At 45.5% G+C, this 18517-nt stretch overlaps 1 protein-coding gene across 1 annotated transcript in view; it reads right to left on the reverse strand.

Annotated features, from left to right (window-relative positions):
• The window catches only part of mthfd1l (methylenetetrahydrofolate dehydrogenase (NADP+ dependent) 1 like), a 203964-nt gene that overhangs the window by 138883 nt on the left and 46564 nt on the right, over positions 1-18517 (reverse strand). Inside the window, exons 10-15 of the mRNA XM_070891004.1 lie at positions 16539-16636; positions 11735-11908; positions 10255-10391; positions 8789-8835; positions 6207-6314; positions 5486-5560 (exon numbers count right to left, since the gene is read on the reverse strand). Coding sequence (XP_070747105.1) covers positions 5486-5560; positions 6207-6314; positions 8789-8835; positions 10255-10391; positions 11735-11908; positions 16539-16636 — 639 coding nt within the window. The remainder of the gene's footprint in view (positions 1-5485; positions 5561-6206; positions 6315-8788; positions 8836-10254; positions 10392-11734; positions 11909-16538; positions 16637-18517) is intronic.

The raw sequence follows: 18517 nt of genomic DNA on the forward strand, positions 1-18517 counted from the left end.
AAATATGTGGAGAGAAAAAGATTAGTGAAGACAAACGTAGGTCCCTTGCAGTCGGATTCAGGTGAATTTATAATGGGGAACAAAGAAATGGCAGACCAATTGACCAAATATTTCGGTTCTGTCTTCACGAAGGAAGACACAAGTAACCTTCCGATGTACTAGGGGATAGTGGGTCTAATGAGAAGGAGGAACTGAAGGATATCCTTATTAGGTGGGAAATTGTGTTAGGGAAACTGATGGGATTGAAGGCTGATAAATCCCCAGTGCCTGATAGTCTGCATCCCAGAGTACTTAAAGAAGTGGTCCTAGAAATAGTGGATGCATTGGTGATCATTTTCCAACAGTCTATCGACTCTGGATCAGTTCCTATGGACTGGAGGGTAGCTAATGTAACCCCACTTTTTAAAAAAGGAGGAAGAGAGAAAAAGGGCAAGTATAGACCGGTTAGCCTGACATCAGCAGTGGGGAAAATGTTGCAATCAATCATCAAGGTTAAAATAGCAGAGCATTTGGAAAGCAGTGACAGGATCGGTCCAAGTCAGCATGGATTTATGAAAGGGAAATCATTCTTGACAAATCTTCTGGAATTTTGTGAGGATGTAACGAGCAGAGTGGACAAGGGAGAACCAGTGGATGTGATGTATTTGGACTTTCAAAAGGCGTTTGACAAGGTCCCGCACAAGAGATTGGTGTGCAAAATCAAAGCACATGGTATTGGGGATAATGTACTGACGTGGATAGAGAACTGGTTGGCAGACAGGAAGCAGAGAGTCGGGATAAACGGGTCCCTTTCAGAATGGCAGGCAGTGACTAGTGGAGTGCCGCAGGGCTCAATGCTGGGACTCCAGCTCTTTACAATAACGATTTAGATGAAGGAATTGAGTGTAATATCTCCAAGTTTGCAGAGGACACTAAACTGGGTGGCGGTGTGAGCTGTGAGGAGGATGCTAAGAGGCTGCAGGGTGACTTGGACAGGTTAGGTGAGTGGGCAAATGCATAGCAGATGCAGTATAATGTGGATAAATGTGAGGTTATCCATTTTGGGGGCAAAAACACGAAGGCAGATTATCTGAATGGCAGAAGATTAGGAAAAGGGGTGGTGCAATGAGACTTTAGTGTCATGGTTCATCAGTCATTGAAAGCTGGCATGCAGGTACAGCAGGCGGTGAAGAAGGCAAATGGTATGTTGGCCTTCATAGCTAAGAGATTTGAGTATAAGAGCAGGGAGGTCTTACTGCAGTTGTACAGGGCCTTGGTGAGGCCTCACATGGAATATTGTGTTCTGTTTTGGTCTCCTAATCTGAGCAAGGACATTCTTGCTATTGAGGGAGTGCAGCAAAGGTTCACCAGACTGATTCCAGAGATGACTGGACTGACGTATGAGGAGAGACTGGATCAACTGGGCCTTTATGCACTGGAGTTTAGAAGGATGAGAGGGGATCTCATAGAAACGTATAAGATTCTGACGGGACTGGACAGGTTAGATGCGGGAAGAATGTTCCCGATGTTGGGGAAGTTCAGAACCAGGGGACATAGTCTTAGGATAAGGGGTAGGCCATTTAGGACTGAGATGAGGAGAAACTTCTGCACTCAAGAGAGTTGTTAACCTGTGGAATTCCCTGCCGCAGAGAGTTGTTGATGCCAGTTCATTGGATATATTCAAAAGGGAGTTAGATATGGCCCCTACAGCTAAAGAGATCAAGGGGTATGGAGAGAAAGCAGGAAAGGAGTACTGAGGGAATGATCAGCCATGATCTTATTGAATGGCGGTGCAGGCTCGAATGGCCGAATGGCCTAATCCTGCAGCTATTTTCTATGTTTCTAATTCAGTGTAGGTCATCCCAGAATATTCCCCACCAGGAGAGAGGGAGACATTCAGTCCCTGATCCCTCGCTAACTGCAGGCACACAGGAGCAAGACATATCCTTCAGTTCGCCCCCCTCCCCCCCACTACTGATTTGTCAAAAATATTGGGCCAACAATTCCGGCTTCCCCGGGTCTGTGCGGAGTTCCGACGAACCCGGGAAAGCATCGGAAATGCCAGTTTCCAGCGCGCAATGTGCATGCGCTGGAAACCGGCATTTCCAATCCGTCAAGTTTCTGGCTTGACAGATGGCCGCATCTCGGGAGTGAGTACATTCGTAAGTGGAAATTTCCAATATTTACGTACAAATGTCCTCAAAAATCTTGTGCCTGAAAAAGCAGGCGCATAGCCTCCCCACAACGGTAAGTTTATTTTTTTTTTAAACTTTAAAAAAAAACAGGAAATTATTTTTTTAAAGACATTAATAACTTTAATTTAAAATGAATGTAGTGTAATTATTTTCTATTTTTTAAATTAGTGTTTTGGGTGTTTCGGGCTTTATCACAATCATAGTAATAGGAGTTTAGGACCCTGCGGAACTCCGATTACTATGATACTTTATCTGATTGGCTGCCCAGAGCCATGTGACTCCAGCTGTAGGCCTGCGCACGCGTTGACGTGCACGCGCTGCGACTGGCAGTCAGGAGAGGCCTCAGTATCGGAAAGTCGAACATGGGCAGCAGCTTAAGGTAGGTGCGTATTTTTTCTCTAAAATGCCCGCAGGAAGGCCAAAACGGAATTTCAGGGCCAGTATTTTCTTTCTTGCTTTTGGCCTTAAATGGTGAAGATAACAGCTTAAATTGGAGGCTGTTCCTTCAAGTTCAATAGGTGACCAGACTGGGAGGACATTGTTCACAAGTTGGTAACACTAAAGGCACACATTAATGGGGCCATCATCTTCAAAATATTAACACATGCAGCTCTTAGTTTACAATGGGCCTCAAGCACTCGATCCTGAATTAGCCTAGTCATGAATTATCACCCGCAGTGTAAAAATGTGTATCCTGTTGCAACTCACTATTAGCAAGAATTTTGTTAATGTTTGGTTTGACAGGAACACTGAACATGCCGACCTGCTGCAACGACAGCCTAATGTTTAATCTACGCTCATTAATGGTTCAGATAGTTCAGTTAAGTCATGAAATATGCTGGACATTTTAAGATTGTTTGCTAAAGATCATCTGCAAAAAAGTTGCTCCAATAAACACCAAGCTTGATGGCCATTTTCATTAGCAAACACTTCTAACATTACCACCAGAGAGAAGCATTTTCCATAGCTCATCAAAAGGATTTGGAGAAAAACCACAAATTCTGTTAAACAGTCTTCCTGTTTGAACGAGTTGTGAATCACCACGATTACTATACTGTATTTTGTCCATACCTTTGCTTCTGTGAATGATCTCTATAACTAAATCTGATCAGTAATTCAATTTTTACAAGCCATCTATTGTTGGAATATTTTCGGTCTTCCTGGGCCGAGTGGGGATCCCACATGAATTCCAGTAGGCATTGTATGGGCTGCTGAGTAAACTGCTATTGATGTGAAAAATCCATTGAGATAAGCCCAGACTTGAACAGTGATGATGGAGGTTGCAGAGTGGGAGAATGTTACTGTGCCCTTGTGCTTATTGCCAAATAAGAACACATCAAAATTCATGGGGGTATGTTTATATTTATTGGAACCAGAACGCACCAAGACAGGCACGTGACTCTCCTTTGAATCATGTGTAGTCACAAACAAAGACAAACCCCAATTACGGTGAAGAAATGATTGTGGTGCTATCTCTGTAGCCCTACAACCCGGAGATCTCCGTGCTCCTCCAATTCTGGCCCCTTGCGCATCCCCGGTTTTCATTGCTTCACTATTGGCCCCCAGGCTCTGGAATTCGTTCCCTAAACCTCGTCGCCTCTCTCTCCTCCTTTAAGACCCTCCTTAAAACCAACTTGTCACCAAGCTTTTGGTCACCTGTCTCAATATCTCTTCTGTGGCTCGGTGTCAAATTTTATTTCATTCCGCTCCTGTGCAGGACCTTGGGACTTTTACTACATTACAGGCACTATATAAATAAAAGTTGTTGTTCTTGCAGATGTCAAAATGTAGAAATCTTCAACCAGCACCCAGAGTAAAAGTTGCAAAGGGCATGCCACTTAGTACAATGCCTAATCTTTCATTAATTTCAGGCCGTCCTTTGACAATAATACAGACTTATAGATCTGCGAGAAAAGGTGCCAAAAAGGAAGCTATGCTAAAACTTTATAAAACACTGGTTAGGCCTCAGCTGGAGTATTGTATCCAATTCTGGGCACCACACCTGAGGATGTCAAGGCCCTCGCAAGGGTGCGAAGATTTACTAGAATGGTACCAGGTGTGCGGGGCTTCAGTTATGTGAAGAGACTGGAGAAGCTCGAAGACTGGCAATCTGGACGTCTTTCCTTTCCGCCCCCACCCCCCCCCCAAAAAAAAACTGTTCTCCATAGAGCAGAGAAGGTTACGGGGAGATTTAATGGAGGTCCACAATATTATGAAAGGGTTTGATAGAGTAGATAGGGAGAAACGGTTTCCATTGGCAGGAGGGTCAATACGGCTAAAGGGATCAAGGGGTATGGAGAGAAGGCAGGAATAGGGTACTGAAGTTGCATGATCAGCCATGATCATATTGAATGGTGGTGCAGGCTCGAAGGGCCGAATGGCCTGCTCCTGCACCTATTTTATATGTTTCTAACCAGAGGACACAGATTTAATTGGCAAAAAGAATCAAGGGGCAAGAGGAGAATTTGTTTTTAGGTAGCGAGTTATGAGGGCAGTGAAAGCAGATTCAACAATAACTTTCGATAGGGAATAGGATAATATACTTGGAGAAATTTGTTGGGCTACGGGGAAGACAAGTAGAAGAGAATGGGGAAGTTCTCTTTCACAGGCACAGTGATACAAATGGCTTAATTCTGTGCTATGTGATTCTACAACATATCAGGGTGTGTGGGATTTGTGCTTACGACTCCCAATCCAATTGTGTTTTGCAGGCATTGAGCAACAGTCAAATGCTATCCAAACAGAGAGGGAGGAATGACAGAGAGAGAAAGACCTTCCTAACAGTCAATTCAGAGGCCTATAGAAACAGGGTTAGGAGTAGGCCATTGAGCCCCTCGAGCTTGTTCCAACATTCAATTAGATCATGGCCAATCTGTATCTTAACCACCTGTATCTGTATCTTTATCCACCTTGGTCCCGTAACCTTAATAGACATGCTAATAAAAAATTGTCTTGAAATTTTCAATTGACCCACAGTCTCAACAGCTTTGGGGGGGAAATGAGGTCCAGATTGTCACATCCCTGTATGTGAAGAAGTGCTGCCCAATATATCCCCTGTATGGCTAGCTGTAATTTTACGGTTATGCCCCCTTGTTCTGGACCCCTCCACCGGAGGAAATAGTCTCTCTCTATCTACCCTATAACATCTCAATTAGATCACCCCTTAATCTTCTAATACTGAAAGGAATACAAGCCTAGTCGATGCAACCTGTTCTCATAATCTAACCCTTTTAGCCCAGGCAGCATTCCAAAACAGGAAAGAAATTAAAATTAAAAAGTGGGTTTATTAAAACTAGAAATGCTGTACTTACAGTTAGCCGAGCAAGCTGGATGGGAGAAAAGCGTCGCTCTCCATTTATAGTGGGCACCAAACGATTATACAAAGCCTAGAAGAATGACAGAGTTAACACTTTCATCAGTATGCCCCAACCCGTTAAACATCTTACTTTATATTATTCAGATTTACAATGCCCACCCAAATACCTGGTCACAAACTAAGCAGTTGAGCAAAGAAAGAAAAGGTACTTGCATTTACATCGCAACTAATTGTGCCTTTCACAGCCTCAGGATGTCCCAAAGCGCTTTACAGTCAAAGAAGCACTTTTGAAGTGTAGTCGCTGTTGTAATGTAGGAAGCGCGGCAGCCAATTTGCACACAGCAACGAAATAATGATCTGTTCATTTGTTATAGTGATGTTGGTTGAGGGATAAATATTTGCCAGGACACTCCCCTGCTCTTCCTTGAATAGTGCCACAGGATCTTTTACATTCACCCAAGAGGTTTAACGTCTCATCCAAAAGACAGCACCTCCGACAGTGCAGCGCTCCCTCAGTACTGCACTAAAGTGGTTAGCCTGGGGCTTGAACCCATGACCTTCTGACTCAGAGGCGAGAGTGCTACCATAGGTAATGGAGAGTGAGTGGGAAAGAAAAAAATAAATAAATCAATAAATAAAATTGTTGAACCTCCAGAAGGAAAAGACTGGGAGCACACATCCACCCTCCCCCAATGTCTGACGATTCCCCAGCTCACCTGGTCTGACTGAGTGCCTTCATGCAGAATTCTGGCATCTATAGCAGCTGCCAACAAGTTATTAGCTGCTGTAATCGCATGAATGTCCCCGGTCAGATGAAGGTTAAACTACAATTCAAAAAACAAGTGATCAAAAGTCATTACAGAAACTGTTTTAATATTGTGAATGAAAAGGACCAAAAATACTATTTAAAAAGTTGCATTTAAGTAGCTTCATTTTTGTACTAATTGGATCAAATTTGGCCTCTGCACTTTATCGTGTCTAATCTAACTGACTCCCATCAACTGCAAAGCCAAGTGTTCGGAAGGCTAGCAGGAAAGGTTGCATTAAAGAATCCAATAAGGAATTCAGGAGAAATTTATTTACCCAGAGAGAGTGTTGAGAATGTGGAATTTGCTACCACATGGACTGGTTGAGGCGAAGAGCATAGATGCATTTAAGGGGAAGCTACATAAACATGAGGGAATAAGGAACAGAAAGAGTCCAGATGGTGATTACTCCGCAACTTAAGAGTGTACAGGCAGAGAGGCAATGGGTGACCGACAGAGAAGGAAGACCAGGCAGGTAGTGCAGGAGTCCCGAGTGCATCTTGTTCTCGAACCGGTACTCTGAATATTGGAGAGGATGATGGTGCCTCTGGGGAGTATCATAGGCAGTCCCTCAAAATCGAGGAAGACTTGCTTCCACTCTATAAAAGTGAGTTCTCAGGTGACTGTACAGTCCAATGCGGGAATTACAGTCTCTGTCACAGGTGGGACAGACTGTCGTTGAAGGAAAGGGTAGATGGGGAGTCTGGTTTGCCGCACGCTTCTTCTGCTGGGGAGTATAGCCAGAGCCAACTCCACAGCACAATGGAGGAAGGTCAGGAAATCAATAGTGATGAGGGATTCAATAGTTAGGGGAACAGAGGCCACAGATTTGACTCCCAGATGGTATGTTGCCTCCCTGAAGCCAGAGTCAAGGATGTCACTGAACGACTGCAGGACATTCTTAAGGGGGAGGGTGAACAGCCAGAGGCCGTAGTCCATATCGGTATCAATGACATAGGTAGAAAGAGCGATGAGGTCCTGCAGGCAGGTTTTAGGGAGCTGGGAATGAGATTAATAAGCAGGACCTCAAAAAGGTAGCAATCTCCAGATTACTCCCTGAGCCATGCTGCTAGTGAGTACAGAAATAGGAGGATAGAGCAGATGAATGCGTGGTTGGAGAGATGGTGGAGGAGGGAGGGATTTAGATTCCTGAAACATTGGGACCGGTTCTGGGGGAAGTGGGACCCGTACAAGCCGGATAGGTTGCACCTCAACAGGACTGGAACCAATATCCTCATGGGAAGGGTTTAAACTAGCTTGGCAGGGGGTTGGAAACCAGAGCGTAGATTCAGAAGAGAGAAGCATTGCTGGAAATAGAAGACACAAAATTAGTACGCGAGTTTGGAAGGCAGAGGAAACAAAGGCTAGAGGGTTTGGCAGTGCCTAATGCAAGGAGTCTAGTGAATAAGGCAGATGAGCTGAAGACACAGATAGACATGTGGAAGTATGATATCATAGCTATTAATGAAACATGAATTAAAGTAGGACAGGAGTGGCAACTCAATATTCCTGGTTACAGGGTTTTCAGACGGGATAGAGAAGGCGATTAAAAAAAAAAGAGGAGGGTTCGCAATACTGGTTAAAGAAACAAGTACAGCTGTGAGAAGGGATGATTGTTAGAAGGATCATCAAATGAGGCCATATGGGTTGAACTGGAAAATCACAGTTAGGAGTGTACTATAGGCCCCCAAATAGTCAGAGGAAGACAGAAAAGCAAATATGTACACAAATTTCTGAGAAGTGCAAAAACAATAGGGCAGTAATAGTTGGGGATTTCAACTACCCTAATAATAACTGGGATACAATTAGTGTAAAAGAGAGGGTGCAGAATTCTTAAAATGCATTCAGGAGAACTTTAAAAAAAATAAAATTAAAGACAGTATGTAGCAAGCCCAATAAGAGAGGGAGCAGTTCTGCACTTAGTTTTAGGGAATGATCCTGGACAGGTGGAAGAGTCATCAGTGGGAGAACATTTTGGTGGTAGTGATCATAATTCAGTTAAATTTAGCATAGTTATGAAAAAGGACAAAGATAGACCAGGAGTAAAAGTTCTCAATTGGGGAAAGGTAAGCTTTACCAAGTTGAGATATGATTTAGCAAAAGTGTCAGAGCAGTGGGAGGCATTCAAGGAGGAGATAGTGAGGGTTCAGAGCAAATATGTTCTCAAAGAAAAAGGGTGGAACTCCCAAATCTGGAGCCCCCTGGATGTCAAGGACCATGCAGGGTAGGATAAAGAAAAAAAGGGAAGCTTTTGTTAGATAACGAGAGCTCAATACTGCAGAAAAGTTTGACAAATGATAAATAAATCACCAGGCCTGGCTGAAATGTATCCTAGGCTGTTAAGGGAAGCAAGGGAGGAAATAGCAGAGGCTCGGACCATTTTCAAATCCATTTTGACTATAGGTGTGGTGCCAATGTTCAGGACTCTGTTTTGTGGTTGAAGGATGATACAGGCCATGGCAGCTGAGAGTGTTAAATTTCTGTTCCCTTACCTCCTCCATAGGGATGACCTGAGAGTATCCACCTCCTGCAGCCCCACCTGTTCAGAGACAATCATCGGTTTAGTTACATAGAATCTCAATACAGATTCCCATCTGCTCAACAACATTCCACATGTGCAGTAGTTCAGTGATTGTATTGATGGCCAATAATCCAGAGACCTGAATTAATAATTCAGATAACACCGCAAATGACAATTTGAATTTAGTTTTTTTTTTAAATCTAGAAATTAAAAGATGGTACAGGTAGAACGTCCCGAAACCGGAAATCTCGGGACCGAGGTCATTCCGGATTTCAGAGAAGAAATCAGACATCCCAAATCTGGAAACCCCTGGGCCAAGTTCCGGATATTTCCAGATTTCGGAGAAGAAATCTGAGGGAAGTACGTGGGTCAGATGGCCGTCAGCTCGGGTCACATGTGGCTCGGGGTCATGGGGCATTCCGAAAGGCTCAGGAGCAGGTCTATACGGACTCTGTATTTGCACCGTTTTAAAAAAAATGTCCGATTTTCAGAACAGATTTCTGGATTCCGGACAACTCTTTGCCTTCATGTGCCATTTTTTAAAAGTCTGGTCCGGATTCCGGACGCCAACTCCTGCGATCTGCCCAATGTCCGGTTTTCAGAACTCCGGATTTCGGGTGTTCGACCTGTATCAGTAAAAGTAATCATGAAGCTCTCATAATTGTCATAAAAACGCAACTGGCTCAACTAATGTCTTTTGGGCAAGGAAATCTGCCATTCTTACTTGGTCTGGCCTACATGTGACACCAGTCCCACACCAACACTGTTCACTCTTAACCACCCAATCTGCACACAGCAAGCTCCCACAAACAGCATATAAATAAATAAGCAGATTAGATTTAGTGATGTTGGTTGAGGGATAAATATTGGCCAGGACACCTGGGAGAACTCCACACCTCTTCAAGTAATGCTATGGGATCTTTTACATCCACCTGAGGGGGCAGGCAGGGCTTTGATTTAACATCTCATCTGAAAGGCAGCACTATCTGCGTCAGCCTCTATTTTGTACTCAAGTCTCTGGGGTGGAGCTTGAACCCACAATCTTCTGAATCGGAGCAGAGAGTGCACTACAAACTGAAGATCTACAATTGAACCAATCCAGACAGTGTTGAGATACTGAGCATCAATTTGATTCCTTTTCAAGGTAAGAGGAAAGAACAAACTACTTTATGAACCAATAGAACCACAGCTGTTCCCTTAAAAGCATGATTCCCCAGACACGCCACTGCAGTACTGAGGGAGTGCTACACTGTCAGTAGCGCTGTCTTTCGGATGAGACATTAAAGGTGACAATGAGAAAGAAAGAAACAAATAGTTGCTGTATGGTATTATCCAGATTTGATCAACTTGTGCCAGTCTGGTGAACACACAATTCCACAGCATAAATCAGATTAATGTACTCAACTATCTCCAGTGAACATGTTAGAAGATGGTTACCTTTAACACCAAACGTTGGCCCCTGAGATGGTTGTCTCACACAAGCGAAGGCATTAACATCCAGATGGGCACCTAGCGCTTGAACCAATCCAATTGTCACCGTACTCTTCCCCTCCCCCAGAGGAGTCGGTGTAATTCTGTAAAGAACACAGAAGAGAAAGGTTACTTTTTACACTCTGCAAGTCAAGTAATTACAGCAGTGACAGCCCAGGTGGTGACTTCGGTGCACAGGGTGCCTGGTGAAGTCATTTCTGTCTCTCTTCCTCATCCCCAAGCCTCATTTCTCCTTCACTCTAGCTGCGCGTAGAAAGCAGGTGCAGTTATGCTGCGCTGGAGTAGCATACAACTTGGTTCTTAGTCAAGACCGAAGAAAGTAGAACTAGCAGGCTGCAATTATTAACCTGCACAGCGAGAGCGAAAGCAGAAAGCAAGAAAGAAAGCATACCAAAGACTTGAGGACAAAAATCTAGGCTGGCACTTGAGCACAAAATAAAGTGCAGGACTGAGGGAGTGCTGCACTGTCAGAGGCGCTGTCTGTCGGATAAGACATTACACCACAGCCCTATCTGCCTCCTCAGGTGGTCGTAAAAGATCCCATTAGACTATGTTGAAGAGCAGGGGTGTTCTCCCGGTGTCCTGGCCAATATATATCACTCACTCAATCAACAGCACAAAAACAGAAGATCTGGTCATTATCACATTGCGGTTTGTGGGGCCTTGCTGTGTACAATATGGCCACTGCATTTCCAACATTACAATTGTGACAACATTTCAAAAGTACTTCATTGGCTGTAAAGCGCTTTGGGATGACCTGGAGTCATGAAAAATGCTATATAAGTGCAAGTCTTTCTTTTAAGGTGCTATAACTGGCAACTTTGAACTTGATGTTAATGCCAATGGTCATCGCCTTTGGCCGATACAAGAGACTGTCCGTTTTAACCGTGGATGTTTTAGATAGAATTTTCAGCAGAGAAACAGGCCATTTGGCCCAATAGGTCCATGTCGGTGTTTATGCTCCACACGAGCCTCCTTCCACCTTATTTCAACTCGTCCTATTTACATATCCTTCTATTCCTTTCCTCCTCATGTAGCTTCCCCTTAAATGCATCAATGTTAGTTGCCTCAACTACTCCTTGTGGTAGCACGTTCCACATTCTAACCACTCTCTGGGTAAAGAAGTTTCTCCTCAATTCCTTATTGGATTGATTAGTCACCACCTTGTATTTATGGTCCCTAGTTTTGGACTCTCCCACAAGTGGAAAGATCTTCTCTCAGTCTAATCCATCGAACCCCTTTATTATTTTAAAGACCTTATCAGGTCACCCCTCAGTTTTCTCTTTTCTAGAGAACAGAACCCCAGCCTGACAGGTTTAGTGGTGGGGACTGTACTATTGAGATACCAACATTGATTCTGGGAAAATAATTAATATAAAAAAGGTTCAATACCAACTAGCAATAAAGCAAATTCAAATGTTCTTACCCAGCAACCAATACGTATTTTCCATCCGGCTGCTCCTTCAGTCTGTCCAAGGGAGATAATTTTACTTTTGCTTTATTCCTTCCGTAGGCTTCTATGTCTGTCGGATGCAGCCCGACTTCTTTGGCCAGGACTCCGATCTCTTTTGGAGTCTGCGCTCTGGAGATCTCAATGTCACTGAAAACAATTTGAGCAAAGGATTTAGACCAGCGAATGAGTTCCGATTAATACTCAAGAGTGTACACACACCAGTACAAGATCAGCACAGAAAGGGGAGCCACAGAGCACGATCGCAGGAATCAGCACTTCCGGAGTAGAGTTTCACGCAATCAGGGCATATAGATACAATAGGGGCAAAATTGAGCTCCTTTGCGCCTCCAGTTTGCACCTCCGGGGGCGATAATGGGGTGCAAATAGATTGTCAACTGGGCACGGCGAGATCAGCAACTCCCGTTAAATTCGGCGGGAGTTTTGTGGCGGCGGTAAGACATGACGCCCCGATCTCCTGCGCCCGGAGATTGACGTCATTGCTGTGCGCAAAGCTCCGGATGCCAAATTCCCTCTCGCCTCCTGCTTGTGTGCCTGCCATTAACAATTACAGGTAGAGGGGCAGCTTTCAGTCAGATGTCGGCTGGAGAAGCACTATTTAAAAAGGCATCAACATCTGGTTTAACTTTAGTCGGCCAACAATGCTGCCTTGTCACTTTCACATAGGCAAACAGGCATTCTGATCGATTTGAGCGTTTTGGAATTTAACGATTGTTCTGGCTCAAAGATCCTTCAGTTTCATTGAGGGGAGATTTGAAACTGCAATCTTTGGATTCTTTCATGGGGGCTGTGCTGGCACTGGACCTCGCCCTCCAACATCAACGTCGGAGGCAACTGAGGCACAGAGAAAGAGCGCAAAATGTGGCCAGAGGTAGGAGGGCCAACAGGGCTCTCAACAGGAGGCCTTATCCTCCCAGGGTATTCCGGCAGCAGTTCTCCTACATGAATTTCACTGAGGAACAGAGTGTTCGAAGGCTGCGCTTCAGCAAGGGCGTGGTCACAGAGCTCTGTCACCTCCTGCAGCCACACCTAGAGCCTCAAACCAGGGTGATCACGGCTCTCAGTGGCAGTCAAGGTCACCGTCGCCCTCAACTTCTACACCAGCAGATCCTTCCAGTGTGCAACGGGTGATATCTCCAACATTTCCCAGTTTGCCGTCCATTGCTCCATCCATCAGGTCACAGATGCTCTGTACCAGTGGAAGGGAATATATTTCCTTCCCCATGACCAGAGAGAAGCAGTATGAGCGTGCATGTGGCTTTGCCAGGATAGCAGGCTTCCCCATGGTGCAAGGCGCCGTTGACTGCATCCACGTCGCTTTGTGGGCACCACATCACAATCCTAAGCTATTCCGTAACCGCAAAAACTACCACTCACTGAATGTGCAGTTGGTGTGTGGCCGCACACGCAGAATCCTCACCGTCAATGCCCGCTATCCTGGCAGCAGCCATGATGCATTCATCCTGCATCAGACCAGTGTGCCAGCTCTCTTCCAGCCACTATATGAAGCTTGCAGCTGCCTGCTGAGAGACAAGGGCTATCTGCTTTCCACCTGGCTCATGACTCCCCTCCGCAAACCCCCATCTCGTGCCCAGCTTCTTCTCAGGCGATCCCTCGAATCAAGGATGACTTGCCAAAAAGGGATAAAGTTCAATGAGTTCACAGGTGTTTCAATGAAGGACTTAATATTCCAGGTCCCGAGCTGCACATTGAAGGGTGGAAGAAGCCTGTGCGTGGATTTTTTTTACATAAACATGTGGTGGCCGTTGCACACCTGCCACCACACGGGCTTGACAGAGCTTGGTCTTGGTCCAGGGGGTTAACCAAGATGACTGGAGACCAACTCTGCTGCATGGACCTAGTGCGCACACATATTGCAGTGTGGACTGGCCCGTGCTGCCCCTGGGCCCTTGCCTCTTCTGGGCCCACATCCCTTCGTGCCCAGCACTCATATAATGACAGCCATGCTGCCACCAGGAGCATCACTGAGCAGACCATCAGAGTGCTCAAGTAACGGTTCTGTTGCCTTGACCCCTCTGGAGGAGCCCTCCAATACTAAGTTGAGCGGGTGTCCCTTTTCATCATCATCTGCTGCATGCTGCACAACTTGGCCATCATGAGGGTGCAGCCATTGCCAACAGGCATAGCTCCACCACCTCAGTAGAAGGACAAGGACGAACAGCAGCAACGGAGGAGGCAGCCACACAATCGGCCTTGGGGAAAGGCGGTTCGTGACCACCTCATCAGAGTTCAGTTCCACATCACCCATGGCACGCATCAGGAGGTCTCTCTGGGAGTCCACCACCTACGGCAGACTGGAAATGATGGGCTCCATGGTATGCGCAGAGCTCTGCACAATGTTGGAGGCGGACTCCTCCACGCTCCTTACCATTGCCTAGAGGCTCTTGGGCACCCTTGCCATTGCACCTATCATCTGTGAGTACATGGCCATCACCCTTCTTGTGTACGGCTCCCATCAAGGTCCTCATCCGAGTCCTGTGCAGCAGAACTCGCGCGCAAACTCGCCCCCCCGAGAGCTGGCTCCCGAGCTATCCTTTACCCTTGGCCTTGCTGCAGCCCAATCGTTCCCGGTGCATCACCCAGTGCAGACCCCTCTACTAAACTTGCCTCTAAAGATCGCATAGTGCCAGTGTCTGAGGTGGTGCCTGCAGGTGAGAGATACAGTGTCCCGGTGCTTTGCTCCTCCTCTTCTCCTTCCTCACTCTCAGTGAGGGGGGTGGGGGGGTGCTCAGGGACAGACTGCTCATTATCTATCTGAAATCATAAGGCACAAGACGCACTAAGGTGAGGGCGCGGGGCAGGAATGGAGCATGGAATGCAGATGTTATCAGGAGCTGGAAAATGATAACGTTTTGTGGCCGGGCGAGAAAAGGAGAGATGAAAATATCGTCGTTGCCCCCAATGGGGTCGATGGCACCCACCACCTGCTGCCCAATGAGTCACAGCCTCGCTCCCCAAGGTCTGAGAGCTGCTGGAGACGCGCATCGCCACCAAATTTCCTCTGCTGCTCCCTCCTATTGTGGGCAATCTTGGCCTGCAAAAGAAACAAATGCGTGAGAGTCAGAGTTCAGCTATGTGTTTGGGAGATATGCCTGCCGTCTTTGCATAGCTGTGATTATAGGCAAGGTGTGAAATGTGGATGTGAGTTTGAGTAGGTTCAGATGTTTGGTGGGTGAATGGTGGGGGTGTGGTGCTTTGCGCAGTGTGCACAGACGGCGGTTCAGATGTTGGTATGCAGGACCTGAAGAAGCATGTACTCACCTTGACCACATTTCCAGCACTGTGTCAGGTTGTGTTGCACCGCACTGCTGGCAGAGACCCCCGGGCTACTTCCCTCCACATTGCCCTAAAGACCTGTGGCAATGGCCTCCTTCCAGTGGTCGGGAACAGCACTGCCCTTCTTCGCTCCATTCCAGCCACCAATGCCATGACTGTGAAATGACAAGCTCGCTCCATGGGAGTGGGATCAGCCATCAGGGGATTCAATTGTTCACAGGTCACCTTCAGAGCCAGCAATGTTGAAAATGAGCATCTATACAATGATACAACCTCCCCTTTAAAAGCTGGAATGAGCCAGTGTGAAGATCAGTGCTAAATGCATTGCACCTGAAATTCTTTATCGCTCTGCTGGTCATTAGTGCTTGATTTAGCGCTCCACTTCCTTCCTGGGGCGCCAACACCCAATTTTGTAAAAGTTCAGAATCATTAGTGCCTGGCGCTAACATTTCAAAAAAGAGAGAGTGCCCCAATGAATTTCTCCCCCAAGAGATTTAAGAGAGAGAGAGCAGGCAAAATATCTTCACAGAGTTGAAGCTGTGGAATTCACTTCCCGAGTTACTGCTTGAGGAAGAAACTGTCAACGTTCAAGATTGGTAAAACTGTCCATGAAGCTGTTGGATTGTCGTAAAAATCCAACTGGTTCACTAATATCCTTTATGGAAGGAATCTTTTCGTCCTTACCCGGTCTGGCCTATATGTAACTCCAATTCCACGTCAACATGGTTCACTGATAACTGCCATCTCTGAAGCGGCCTAGCAAGCCACTCAGGTGTGACAACTAGGGATGGGCAATAAATGGCAGCCTTGCCAGCAATGCCCACATCCTGAGAATACATTTTTTTAAATTAGATTGGATAGGTGAATGTAGGAAAAGAGGATGAAGGAATTTGGGAACAGGGTTGGTGAAAATGAGTAAAACTGTTTGCTCGCGTGGAAGGTAAATGCGAACACGGCCTGGTTGGGCCGAATGGGCTGTTTCAGTGTTGCAACTCCCATGTAGTGCTGCGCACATACGTCGGGAATCTGGGAGCACAGTTCAGTAGAACAGCTTTAAGGGAAAAAGTGTTAAGTGTTCGTGTCAGATGACTAGAAATTGAAAATTCAATACCCAATTTCTATCTAGATCCACTCTGCCTCCCCTCAGAAGTGATTACTTAGTTCACATTACACGTCTTACCAGATTTGCACCACAAATCTCAATCGCACGTGCACTCTCGCACAGACCCTTTCAGACACGCCCCTCTCACTTCAGAAACAAATACTTCCAACACATTGTCCAATCTACCCGGGGGATATGAATAATTGGAAGTGAACATTGTAGTAGTAGAATGTCCGTACTGTGCTACAAGTCATTGCAAAAAGACAGAGTTCACCTTTTCATAAATGGGATGCTAACAAGTTTTAGAAACAAGTTTTAGTGTCACAGGAACAGACAGTAAAATGAGTTTTGATTGCTTACCTGGGAACAGGCGAGATGGGCTGCAATTTAAGAGGCCGAAGATTCCATCTCTTGTGCTGTTGCTGCTTTAGCCATCTGGTGCTGCTTTCGACTGTATTCTGTGTAAAGTACATCAATAAATAAAATTATATTCACAGACTAAATACATAGGATGAGCCCATCTAGTCCATTTATAAACTGTGCTCACAGTTGCACCGATTGTTTCTAAAACTTTTTAGCATCCCATTTATGAAAAGGTGAACTCTTTTTACAATGACTTGTAGCACAGGACAGATATTCTGCTACTACAATGTACATTTATATCGCGCCTTTAACATTGTAAAACATTCCCAGGTACTTCACAACAGTTTTATCAGACAAAATTTGACACCAAGCCACATATTAGGACTGATGGTTAAAAGCTTGGTCAAAGAGGTAGGTTTTAAGGAGCATCTTAAAAGGAGGTAGAGGAGAGAGAGGTAGAGCGGCAGAGAGGTTTAGAGAGGGAATTCCAGAGCTTAGGGCCCAGGCAGCTGAAGGCACCAATGGTGGAGTGGTGGAAATCAGGAATGCGCAAGAGACCAAAATTGGAAGAGCGCCGAGACCTTGGAGTATTGTAGGGCTGGGAGAGGTTACAGAGGGAGTTGAAATCCAAGTGTTGTCAGACAGAGAGACAATGTTGGTCAGTGAGCACTGGGATGATGGGAGAGAACCTACTTGTTGGTTGTCCTGCTGCATCAAAAACACATTACAGAAGATGGGAAAGTACACTGAATGGCAGATGCACAACAGGAATCTTCAGAACCGAGTGATTGCCTTTATGTTTTTCATATTGATACCTTACAGTGGATCTACTGGAGGGAAAACCAGTTAACCCAGTTATGTTTCAACCTACAGGTCAGAAGAGTACAGGTGATCCATAAGCTGTGGCTACCTGCTCCATGAAGCCCTGGCAAATCAGTATATAATTCTTATTCATGAAGATTCAGCAGGATGATGCCAGGGATGGAAAATTATAGTAATGAGGTGAGTCTTCAGCAACTGAGCCTATTTGCACTGGAGCAGAGAAACCAAAGGAGATTTAATGGGAAGTTTTAAAAATTATTACTGTTTTGATTGAGTGAATAGGGAAAGACTATTTTGACTGATTGGGGTTGTCAATTTAAAATGGTCACTAAGAGAGTGAGGAGAGGGGTTCGGAGAGATTTCTTTACACAGAGGAATGTTGAAACATGGAATGCTTTGCCACAGGGAGTGGTTAAGGCAGAGACCGTAACATCTTTGTAGGGAAAGTAGCTAAATATTTGAAGCAGAGGAATATACAGGGCAATGGAGGGAACATGGGTGGGATCTTTTGGATTGCTCAAGCAGGCAACCAACATGATGGGTGGACTGGCCTCCTTCTGTGCTGTAAACCTCCACGATTCTGGTTTCTCCTGATGGTTCCTGAATTCTTTGATGCATTCAATCAGCAAATTGGGAGCCCTCGATGAGCACATGAACACAAAGATGGGTTAGGATCATAAGTTGAGGGATCAATCATTTAAAATATATTATATGGCCTTCGAAGTTCGATAGTACACATGCAAGTGGCCCAAGATGAACAAAAGCTTGTGCACTGTCTCGAAGAAATGACACCCTCAATGTCCTGTTTGTGGGATCCTGCAGTGCCTAGATTTCTTGCCAATAAAATAGCATTGCTAGTCATGGCTCAGTGGTAGCATTCTCGCTCGAGTCAAAGGGTCATGGGTTCAAGCCCCACTCTACAGACTTGAGCACATAATCTAGGCTGACACTTCAGTGCAGTACTGAGGGAGTGCTGCACTGTCAGAGGTGCCATCTTTAAGATGAGATGTTAAAGCATGTCTGCCTTCTCAGGTAGACATAAAAGATCCCATGGCACTACTCGAAGAGGAGCAGGGGAGTTCTCCCCAGTGCCCTGGCCAATATTTATCACTCAATCAACATCAATAAAACAAATTATCTGGTCATTATCTCAT

The sequence above is a fragment of the Pristiophorus japonicus genome, chromosome 9 (genome assembly GCF_044704955.1).
Source record: "Pristiophorus japonicus isolate sPriJap1 chromosome 9, sPriJap1.hap1, whole genome shotgun sequence".
NCBI classification, from domain to species: Eukaryota; Metazoa; Chordata; class Chondrichthyes; family Pristiophoridae; genus Pristiophorus; species Pristiophorus japonicus.